This window comes from Oryza glaberrima, chromosome 3 (genome assembly GCF_000147395.1).
Source record: "Oryza glaberrima chromosome 3, OglaRS2, whole genome shotgun sequence".
Classification (NCBI taxonomy): Eukaryota; Viridiplantae; Streptophyta; class Magnoliopsida; order Poales; family Poaceae; genus Oryza; species Oryza glaberrima.
Window position 1 is genome coordinate 15992699 of NC_068328.1, and position 12052 is coordinate 16004750.

General features: G+C 37.7%; 2 protein-coding genes across 5 annotated transcripts; both read left to right on the forward strand.

The window, feature by feature from the left end:
• The first annotated feature begins 1278 nt into the window (after window positions 1-1278).
• LOC127765608 (probable nucleoredoxin 1-1) lies at window positions 1279-6918 on the forward strand. Of its 4 annotated transcripts, none has more exons than XM_052290549.1 (5): window positions 1279-1453; window positions 1597-1653; window positions 4501-4986; window positions 5072-5560; window positions 6005-6918. In XM_052290549.1, the coding sequence occupies exons 1-5, from the start codon at window positions 1376-1378 to the stop codon at window positions 6659-6661; spliced, it is 1767 nt and encodes a 588-aa protein (XP_052146509.1). In that variant the 5' UTR covers window positions 1279-1375; the 3' UTR covers window positions 6662-6918. The 4 variants fall into 4 exon arrangements, with proteins under 4 accessions (XP_052146509.1, XP_052146508.1, XP_052146510.1 ...); XM_052290548.1 differs by lacking the exon at window positions 1597-1653 and adding an exon at window positions 3463-3519; XM_052290547.1 differs by lacking the exon at window positions 1597-1653 and adding an exon at window positions 3467-3519 and having other exon boundaries at window positions 1299-1453.
• A 3351-nt stretch (window positions 6919-10269) lies between these two features.
• LOC127766280 (uncharacterized) lies at window positions 10270-11021 on the forward strand. Its single transcript, XM_052291369.1, has one exon. The coding sequence runs from the start codon at window positions 10332-10334 to the stop codon at window positions 11019-11021; it is 690 nt and encodes a 229-aa protein (XP_052147329.1). The 5' UTR covers window positions 10270-10331.
• Window positions 11022-12052: the final 1031 nt, after the last annotated feature.

The window sequence follows — 12052 nt, forward strand, 5'->3', positions numbered from 1 at the left end:
ATATGTAGCTTTGCAATAGATTTATCAAACTGTTTGTAGTTTTGTGAGATTTTTTTTTTTCAATTTGCGGTTAAATATTCAGTCCTCTGCAATATTTTGGATGTGAAATTATTTTTACTTTTGAGAATTGTGCTTTTAAGCTAGCTCTTCTGTTCAATGGAGGGGAAATATTTTTATTTTAAGAAAAGTTCTTAAATGTGTATAGAGAATCAAAATAAGAACTCATGAGCATGCAGTGGTTAAGACAAACACAAGGGCATATAAACTCTATGGCAAGTACTCAAGGATACACGACCAATATTCTCTTAATTCATTCATTCATACCCTTTTATATTATCACAAATTCATATAACCCATCATTCATCCTGCCCTTGTTCAAACTGCTCATATCTAAAATGGTTTAAATAATAAATAAAATTCAAATCTGAACTGATATGCCTATCTTGCATCTGCTCATATTTGCTCTAGTGTAACTACTTATGCTCCAAAATGGTAAAAGTTTTGCTGTTTTGGAGCATTTTTTTTTTGCTAAAATGGATCTATACACTAGTAGTAAAAGTTGACAATTCAGTATTTGTCATTTAGGAGTCTAGACTAGCAAATTTTGCTAAAAAGTGTGTTGGGAGCTGTGCTCTCTCTGTCTTTACTAGTAAAATGGTAAAACTTTACCATGCATTTAAACACCAACTAAGAAAACTTCAATGCCAAATCTTTTGCCACTAAAACATTTGTCAAAAAAATTTTGCCACAGCAAATTATTCAAACATGCCCCTAAGAAAAGAAACGTTAGAAGTTAAATTAATAATGATATGCTGGGTAGCTAGCAATCTTGCATGCTAAGCAAGGGGGTGCTTAGATTAGGGTGTAAAGTTTTATCGTGTTACATCGGGTATTATATAGGGTGTTGTATGGAGTATTCGAGCACTAATAAAAACACTAATCATAGAATCCATCAGTAAATCATAAAAAAAATTTATTAAGCCTAATTAATCTGGCATTAGCAAATGGTTACTATAGCACCACATTGTCAAATCATATAGCAATTAGACTTAAAAGATTCGTCTCGCAAATTAATCGTAATATGTGCAATTAGTTATTTTTTAGTTTATATTTAATACTTTATACATATGTTAAATGTTCGATGTGACAGATAAAAAAATTTTGGGTGGGATGTAAACATGGCCCAACCAGAAGCAGTAAAAACAGCGACGACACCCAAACCCATCGTCGCTTCCGCGCACCAGCGGCCGGCCGGCGGCTATAAATAAACCCCATCTCATGATCCCCGATCCTTCCACTCCACTCCACCAGACCGGCCACCACTTGTCCACTCCCTCGCTACTACTAGTACTAGTCCTACACTATACGCTCCCGGATGGCGGACGCCGCTGGCATCGCCACCGTCCTCGCCGCCGACGGCAGGGACTTCCTCCTCCGCAACTCCGCCGACCAGGTTTTGTTTGCCCCCTGCACCCTCTCTCTCTCTCTCTATCCCTCTCTGTTTTTGGTCCTACGGTCTACGGATTTGCTAGCTAGTTCCTGCTGCGATTGTGCGTTTTGTTTTTCTCTCTTGACCCCGATCGTCTCTGCACCTAGTTGCCAGCAACGCGAGCTGCGGTGCGGTGCTGCGCAATTGAGATGAGCCATGAGAAGGTAATTAATTACTTTTAGTCCCGCGGTCGGTCTTCGACATAGGACTAGTACATCGTTGCGGTGAACAAATTTCAACTTGCGTTTATTAAAGTTTACAGTTCGGTGATACCAGTGATTTCTGACTTGCTTTTTTACTACTACTCGAGTACTAGCTGGCAGCTGAACCCTTTACTGTTTGTTTTTCTCCCTCCATTTCATACTCATCGTACCCATCCGTCTCCGTCGTGCTCACTAAGGCACAGTTAAACTTGGCACAATCTTCAAAACTGATTTTTGACGTTAAATTTCTTGTATACTATTATATTTGTAGAAAAAAATCACCATCATATAAAAATAAATTTAAATAGCAACCCAATGATACTATTTTCATCAAATAATAAACTAAAATATTTATTGGTCAAAAAATATTTAAAGGGTTGAATTTTAAATTGAGATGGAGGGACTACTAAAAGGTGTTTTACTTTGTCCTAAGTTAAACTTCTCCAACTTCCACCACGACCAACATCTACAATACAAATTATTTCTTAAATACACCCTAAAATTTGTCTTCGATTATGTATTTATTAGGTGGCGTAAATGTTAATTATTTTTCTAATGATCAATAGAACACCTTGCAATATGAATTGGGGGTGTACTGGTGTAGTGCATAGTACTATTCCAGTACTTGGTCTAGTATTTTCTTGCCACAAACAGTAGTCAAATAAAAGGGAAAAGTCGTTCTTCTCTTCTCTCTCTTTTGTTGGAAAAGATTTGGTGTAAAAAAAATACTGTTGAGTTCATTACAAACACACAAAGTTAAGGAAGTGGCATAGGTCGATTCCACTAAGCACATAAAAAATATATCTGTGAGATCATAACATATGCCAAATTATGCGAAAACACCATAGGGATAGAAAGAGAGAGAAAGATGAAGAAGAGAAAGGGGAGAGATGAGAAACACCTAGGGGTCCTCCGGCTTACTGACTAGCTCCACAAGGTGGTGGGCTAGACGACCTAGGTTAGAAGTCTTACCCCTCCTAATTATTTGATATTAGATCCTTCCATAATGTTCGCCATTTTTTAGAAAGGGGAGAGCTGAAGAAGAAGAGGTGGCTAGGCACTGAATTTGTGGCCCTAATTTCTTTGTATTTTTATCTTCTGAATGGACTGTCACACCAGCACCACGTAAGTGTAAACTGGCTGTAAACTGCTCAAGGGGATAAAGTGAACATACTGAAAGTTTAGAGGTGTCAAATACTCGGCTTAAAGTTAGAGGGTGTAGTTTATACAAAGTGAAGAGTTGGAGGGGTAAAATGGACTTCCCTAAATAGTGGTCATGACAAATTTGTTCAACTAGACGTTGACCCGTGCGTTCCATGGGCTATTACTATTGGTATTATAAATACTGAACTTTAACTACATGTTGAACGTATTGGTTATTTTCTAAATTACAACTGTTTGGATTAAACAAAGAGCCGATGCCTCAATTAGAGAGATGTGCTTATATGCTCTTCAAAGAAAAAACTGCACAATTCAATTAGAACATGCAGTTAATAATTTCAAATTCAGAATTAGATTAAAGAATAATAAAATGAGTCAAGATATTAGTTTTCACTTGTATGTTTTATTTGACACAAAATCCATGTAAGATCTACTCCCTTCGTCCCAAAATAAGTACAGTTTTGCATTGTTCATTTCCAACGTTTGATCATTCGTCTTATTTGAATTTTTTTATGATTAGTATCTTTATTGTTATTAGAAGCTAAAACATGAATAGTACTTTACGTATGACTAATTTATTTTATTTATTTTATAAATTTTTCAAATAAGACAGACGGTCAAATGTTGGACATGGATTTCCACGGCTGCACTTATTTTGGGACGGAGGTAGTATTGTCATAATATATTCAATCTAATTGATGTTTGGTCTATCTATCTTGATATAGAGAGCCAATTGTTGAATTTGTTCACATTAGTTTTTTTTTAAAAAAAAAACAAAAATAGCGGTTTAGATCGGATGAAGAGTCCATATAACTTGCTAACTATTAATTTTAAATTTTGGATTGAATTAATGAAAAAATATATCAAGAGCATAAGATTGATTTAGATTCATATTTATTAATTATGAATTTTGAAATTATCAGTCTTTAAGAAACCAAAAGTAATGAATGATGAATTCGTACATATATATATAGTTAATTTCAACTGTAGCACTTATTATCAAATGTGTTATAAAAAATACACAAGCGAAAATTTAAATGATAGAGATAATTGAAAATCTTGCATGTGGTGGTTAATGGCCTTAATCGTGCATATCTATAGAGTATGCAAAGTACGGCAAGGAAATAAATTACTGAATTAGACGGTAGCTAGTGCTTCTAATGGTAAACCAATGAATTTTGATATATAAATCAAAATGAAGAAGCGCAAAAGTTTTCTATCTACAGTTGTTTTTGATATCGCTACTCACAAATCGTGCCTTGGATGGAAAATATAGTGGTTAATGTTTTTTAACATGGATGCACTACTAAGAATACTAAGCAACAATTGATTAAGTTGATTACCTCATGTTAAAGTAGAGACAGATTGAAGCGTGATTGCCAAAATCCCATCTGTTGTTGATTTGGTGATGATCGTATCGGTAGTGATAAGATGAGATCAACAGGAAGTCCCAAACAATTGCGTCTCTACGGATTGATGGGCCCACAAAATTACAAAACTAAAAGAAAGATTATCTCAATACGTTCAATTATAATGGATCTACGGTTCAAATTTTATGACTAATCTAATCAACGGTTAGTATAGGTATAGATAGATAGATAGATAGATAGATGTGTTACCTTACCTGAAGGCCTTATTGTCCTGCAGGTGAAGATCAGCAGCATCGAGGCAAGCACCGTTGCCCTCTACTTCTCGGCCTCATGGTGCCCACCATGCAGGCGCTTCACGCCTAAGCTTATTGAAGCATACAATGAGCTAGTCTCCCAGGGAAAGAACTTCGAGGTTGTCTTTGTTTCAGGGGATAAGGATCAAGAGGCATTCGATGCATACTTTGCAAAGATGCCATGGTTGGCACTCCCTTTCTCGGACTCCGAATGCCGTGCCAAACTCAATAAGCGCTTTAAGGTGAGAGGCATTCCACACCTCGTCATCCTTAATGCAACATCTGGTGAAGTTTATACGGAAGATGGAGTTGAGCTTGTGACTGTGCATGGTACAGAAGCTTACCCTTTTACAACAGAGAGGATCAATGAATTGAAGGAACAGGAAAAGGCAGCTAAGGATAATCAAACTGTTCAAAGTGTGCTTGGTACACCCACCCGCGACTACTTACTTTCGAACAAGGGAGATAAGGTAATGGCAATTCTGTATTGTCCTTTTACATGATTTTGCAGATACAGACATTCTTAGCAGTTTTCCTACTGTTGATTCTTCCTAGGTACCCATCTCTGACCTTGAGGGCAAGTACGTTGGTTTGTGCTTTGTGGTGAATGGCTATGGCCCAGTAGTCCAATTTACCTCATTGCTTGCTAAATTTTATGAGAAACTCAAAGAAGTAGGGGAGAAATTTGAAGTTGTAGCTGTATCCTTGGACAGTGATGAGGAATTATCCAATGAGAGTTTTGCAGGCATGCCTTGGCTTGCCATCCCTCAGGAAGACAAGATGGGTGAGAAGCTGGCTCGTTATTTTGAGCTTAGAGGCCTGCCTACACTTGTCCTGATTGGTCCTGATGGGAAGACACTGAACAACAATGTTGCTGACATAATTGATGAGCATGGTCAAGATGCATGGGAAGGGTTTCCTTTCACTGCAGAGAAGATGGAAATTCTTGCTGAGAAGGCAAAGGCTAAAGCAGAGTTACAGACCTTGGAGTCCCTTCTGGTCATTGGTGATTTGGACTTTGTGCTTGGAAAAGATGGAGCAAAGGTATGTGTTAGTTAAGCTTGGTTACATAGACTAAAATATCCTCTCTTTTTTCCACTTGGAAAATTGTATGCAAGGTAATACCTTTATGAAGTAAATCGAGCAAATTATGCTTGTTACAGCATTGGAGTAAATATAAACTGTCCTTCATTGCTTAGTTTAAATGAATATGAAAACATCCAATTTTGTTGCTTGAAGTCATTAGGCACACTCTATCACCCTTTTCCCAACTATGTTTTGATAGAGCGCAATTTGTCATGGTGGTGAATATAGGTATGAAATAATGTTACATCAAAGAAATATTCTAGTCCAAAAGGATATGTTAATTTATACTGGCAGCTTGGGATATTCTTGCAGTGGTTTTTGCCTACAGTTGGACATGTTGTTTACCTCTAAATTTGTGATTAGTACCTGATGAAGATTAACATCTGCTATTTCAATGCGAAGGTTCCTGTATCAGAACTTGTTGGGAAGACTGTCCTCCTCTACTTCTCAGCTAAATGGTGCGGACCATGCCGAGCCTTCCTGCCTAAACTTGTCGACGAGTACAACAAGATCAAGGAGAAGCACAACGACTTCGAGATCATCTTCATCTCCAGCGATCGAGACCAGAGCTCCTACGACGAGTTCTTCTCTGGCATGCCATGGCTCGCTCTTCCCCTGGGTGACGAGAGGAAGCAGCACCTGAGCAAGACCTTCAGAGTCCGCGGGATCCCTTCGCTCGTCGCCATCGGCGCCGACGGGAGGACGGTGGCCAGGGACGCCAAGACCCCGCTGACGGCCCACGGCGCCGACGCGTTCCCGTTCACGGAGGAGAGGCTCCTGGAGATGGAGAGGAAGATCGACGAGATGGCGAAGGGGTGGCCCGGGAAGCTGAAGCACGAGCTGCACGATGAGCATGAGCTCGTGCTGACTCGCTGCACCACGTATGGCTGTGATGGATGCGACGAGATGGGCAGCTCGTGGTCGTACAGGTGCAGGGAGTGTGACTTCGACCTGCACCCCAAGTGCGCGCTGGGGAAGGAGGAGGAGAAGAAGGGCGATGACGAGGCTGAGGCTGAGGCTGACCCAGCATGCGAGGGAGGCGTTTGCAGGAAGGCCTAAAAGAGAGTTGTTCTTCCACTGGTTATCTACTGCTGATTTAAGCGTGCCTGGATGTTTGGATGTGAAATTAGAGAATTATGTAGTGAGTAATAAATATGGTTTTGTTTACAAAGTAGTGGTATTTGGGTTGCTGGTACATTGGTATTTGTGTTGATGAACATTAGTTGAGACCAGAGCTTTGGATTATTCATTATTATGTGCAAACCAAAACCATATGTAAGTATGAATCCGGATTGGTAATTGGGTATCTTGAATCATGTTGTGAGTAATAGATCTTAGAGCAGTCAGAAATCTATCTATATTAACTTATTAAAAAAATAGAAAAAGGAGCCTCCACGTTCGCTCTCACGGTCTAAAAATTCTTATATTAATCGGAGAAAAAGAAAACAAAGTCCATATAGAAATACAATTTAGAAATAGTTGAAATTCGGAATTAAAAAATAAGAAACATTGTAAGAGGAGACTAGAGTCCATATAGAAATACAATTTGTAAATAACTGAAAATCGGAATTAAAAATAAAGAATATTAGAAGAAGAGTTAGAGTCTATATAGAAATACAATTAATAAATAATAGAAATTCAGAATTAAAAATAAGGAATAATAGAGGTAGAGTATAGAGTACATATAGGAATTTAAAACTAACTAAAATTCGGAATAAATATAATAAAATTAAAGTAGAGTTTAGAGTCCGTATAAAAATACAATTTATAAATAACTAAAATTTAAAATTAAAAAACATGGGAATAAGAGTCTAAAGTCAATATAGGAATACAATTTAGAAGTAACTGAAATTCGAAATTAAAAATTAAATAATATTGAAAGATGAGTTTGGAGTCCACATAGAAATACAATTAGAAATAATAAAAATTCAGAATTAAAAAAATAATATTGGAAGAAAAGCACCTAGAGTCTATATAGAAATACAATTTACATATAACGAAAATTCGGAACTAAAAAATAAGAAATATTGAAAGACGAGTCTAGAGTCCATATAGGCATATAATTTAGAAATAACTAAAATTTGATATTAAAAATAATTAATAACTAACATGTATATAAAATACAGTATGAATATTAAACATTAGTAGTTTCGTAAAGTTAGTACAAAATTTAAAATTATATTGTCATTTTAATATATTTGAATAATACATTGAGAAAACATATATACTATTATGTGTGAAAAAATATAATAATGCTAGCTGCGCAATCTGCGTGGGCCACCATGCTAGTTTAGGTGATGTTGATAGCAGTGGACATGATGGATCCATGGCAAGCTGTAGAGGATAGAGCTAAGGTGGGTATCTGAATGAGGCATCCATGACAAAGCAGGCAGAGCACAACTTCCCCTCGAAGATCCACCATCAGTGGGCAAAGAGAACACAACCAACCTTTCAAAATCGCTCATCAGGGGTATGGATCATGACCGACACTGACGCGTAGGTTTTTTTTTTTTTTAAAAAAAACAGATTTCTGAAATTTCGGTACTTTTTTTTGTCCGAAACAATTTGAAATTTTGAAAAAAAATTAATGAATCTGAATAAGTTTTGACCTAATTCACAAAATTTTGAAAAAAAGAGGAAAAATTTCGGATGAGATATGTGGTTGCCAGTGAGGGACTAAATTTCAGAAATTTCGTTCTTAAATTGCAATCACTACCATATGGGCTCACCAATCTTGCACCTTTGCTCACTAGAGATGATGACGACTGGCATGATCTCCTCACAAGTGGATTTGGAGCACTCCAAGCCATCGGCGTTAAGGGCAAACCCGAAGGCCTAAGAGAGTTGTTCTTTCACTGGTTATTATATTATCTTCTGACGGTTGAAGCGTACCTGAATGTTGGGATGTGAATCATGTTGTGAGTAATAGATATGGCGTTGCTTACAATGGATTGGTATTTGTGGTGATCAACATTGGTTGTGACCAGAGCTTGGATTATTGTGTGCAAAACCATATGCGAGGATAATTTCAGATTAGTAGTAATTAAGTATCTTGATCTGCTTAGTGTTACAGCAGTTTTGATATCAAGATCCTTTCTCAATGACCGTAGAAGTACCAAATTCCTATGAGAAATTTCTCATAGGAATATGGTAATTTTACCATCTTTGAAGTCATGAAAGCTAACAGACTTTTGGATGGAAGGCTAAATAGAGAAATGGAGGGTAACTTTTAATACTATTAAAGTGAACTGCAACCTTTGAGTGCGAAGTCGTAAATTTTCGATACTACAGAACCAATTTTCCCTTAAAACGAATAAAGTGTTGCCTATCATTATCGTATTATATATTAGTTGTTGATTAAATGGCATGACAATAGATTGGAGCCAACAGTCGACATCATTATTGATCTTGTTCTGAGGCAGGTGGCAGGGGCCTCCCGTTGTTGGAGTCATGGAATATATACACCCTCTGTTAAAAAAAACATTTAAGAATAAATATATATATGGGTAATCCTAAAAGTTCTGTTTAAATGGATGGATGTAGTGGTTACCAGTACTATAAGATATACTGAATAATATACTCCCACGTACATGTATGCATGTACTCCATCCGTATTTTAATTTATGACGCCGTTGACTTTTTAATAAACGTTTGACCTTTTGTCTTATTAACAAAATTATATAATTATCATTTATTTTATTGTGACTTGATTTATCATCGAATGTTCTTTAAGTATGATATAAGTATTTTTATATTTGTATAAAAAAATTTGAATAAGACGAATGGTCAAACGTTGGTTAAAAAGTCAACGGCGTCATACGTTAAAATACGGAGGGAGTAGTATCTTGGTAATGTAGAATAGCTTGGTACTTGCTCCATAGGAGCAATTGTACAGCCACAAACTCAGGAAATTGTAAGCGAGCATATAATGCAGAATATACCGCCTTCCTGGTGCCGTTTATCGTGGAAGCAAACAAAATAAAAGAAAGGAAGACTTGACCTTAACCTTAGCCAAATAATCTTCCAGGAAATTGCACGCGCCCATGACAAGCTACCGACGATGCATATGTTGCGCTCTGTAAATTAAAATTGTGTACTGGATGATCATGCATTTTATGATTGTATTAAAAAAAGAAATGTGCATTTTATTAAGGAAAGAGAGAGTTCCTTTCAAGTTTATAAAAATTTATGGGAAAGTGATTTCATCCCTAGAGGGGATATACCCTCGTTTCGTGCCACCTAAATAGTCATCAAAAAATTTTAAAAAAATTGGCAACATAGATTAATATGAAATATATTACTCCACGAACATACAAGTTTAAATTCAACTTCTACAAGTTATAATAAAAATAACTATTTTCAGTTAAATATAGCTGCGAATGTACGATAACTATTTTCAGTTTAATTTGTTTTTTTTGTTGCAACTTGTAGAAGTTGAATTTGGTCTTGTATATTTATGGAGTGATATATTACATATTAATCTATCCTATTATTTTTTCTATATTTTAATAACTATTTAGATGACATACAAATAACGAGTGGATATCCTCTCGAGGGATGAAAATCTATGTCCAAAATTTATGGACAAATGTATAGACTAGTAGTCCCTCTGAATTTTACACATAAATAAAAGTTGCGTATGCCGTTGACATTGAGGCGTGCAGCAGGATGCCCTTCCCAGTTCAGTTCCCACATGATTGGCGCGTGGGAGGTGTGGTGATCGATCGCCATGTGCGGATTTTCTAAAGAAATCAAGGAGCCGTATAATAAAACGGGCTTGAGCTTGACAATAATGCAAGCCAAAACACCAAAGGCCTTTGGAGTATCTCCCAAATTCTCGGGCATGCTAAGGACGAAGCAGGCGCAGTTGGCCGGCCGGCTCTCGGCCGGTCACGTAACTGGCGGCGACGACGACGACACCCACGGCTTCGCTGCCGCGGCGGTTCGGCGCCACCTCTCCTTCCGCCGACCCAACCAAACGCACTACTCCCTCCGCCTCCGCCTCCGCTCCTCATCCCCCACTCCACACCACTCCCTCCGCCCCCTGCTTGCTCGCACTCGCAGTCGCAGTCACAGCGCTTCCCCGCACAACCGGATGGCGGAGGTCTCGACCACCACCGACGACGGCGGCGGCGGCATTGCCACCATCCTCGCCGCCGCGGACAGGGACTTCCTCCTCCTCCGCAACTCTGCCGACCAGGTCGACCAAACCAACCTCTTTGCGCACTACCTCTGTTCTTTTGCTTTGTACGGATTTGCTTGCTGCTGCGATCATCGACGTGTTGATCCGAGTATGCTGCCCCGATCGATCATCGACGTGTTGTTTGCTTCTCTTTTCTTCTCTTCTTATATCTTTTCTTTTGTTGAAAGGGCATGTGTGTGCAAACTGAAAAACATAGTTGAGTTTATGACAAAGTGATTCAATTTCAACACCCATATAGAAACGTCGATCCCTACCGGTTCATAACTGGCATCCACCATAAAATAAAATACAATTTTGTCAACAGACTCAACACCCCTTTTACTTCATAGGAAGTATAAAATAAGATCCATGTTTTAAAATACATTGGGTCCTTGGTCACTGCTCGCCCGTGAAAAATTGATTTCCACGGACTGTCGTCTTATCGCGGATCTCTTTAGGAGACTGTTTTGTAATGAAAACTAGATAAATAATCGTAAGTTGGCACGGAAACTTATAGTAAGTAATTTGATTATGGATGAGAATAGGTCATTAGCATGGATGGATGTGCATGAATAGAAACAAATGATTATTGTAATTGTGGTCAACTCAATTAACATGGAAAGATCTAACTTAAGTTGCTACTAGAAGTATATTAAGCTTGTTCCAATACTTTTGTCCAATAGTATGGTAGGTTTGAACACAATGCTGGCTAAGTTGTATCATTGTGTTCTCCTTCACCTCCTATTTAACAAAATAAACTATGTATTAATGGACTTTGCTTTTTTTTTTTTATTGAATAGGAGTCTGCTTAAGCATAAGAGATACACAACCTATTTTGATGTAATCACTACTCCCTCCATCCCATAATATAAGGCGCGCATATATTTCGAGATTCAAACTTTAAAACATTTGACCAACACTTATATATAATATAAAATAAATTTTATTTGTTAAAAATTATATCATTAGAATGAGATTTAAATTTACTTTCATATCACTATAAAAAACAATTTTTCATGGCGGTACCCTATTTTTTTTTTGCCGGTGGTCATATTAGAAATCCGCTTGTGAAATTCTAACGAGGGATAGAGGGTTTAGGACCGCTAGGGAAAATCCATTTTCGCTAGCGGTGAGTTTAGGACCGCTAGTGAAAATACATTTTCGTTGGCAGTTGCTTAAGAAATCCGCTTGCAAAATAACCCGTTTTTTCCTAGCGGGCTTCTTAACCTACCGCCAGCGAAAAACGGATTTTCGCTGTGCAGGTACTA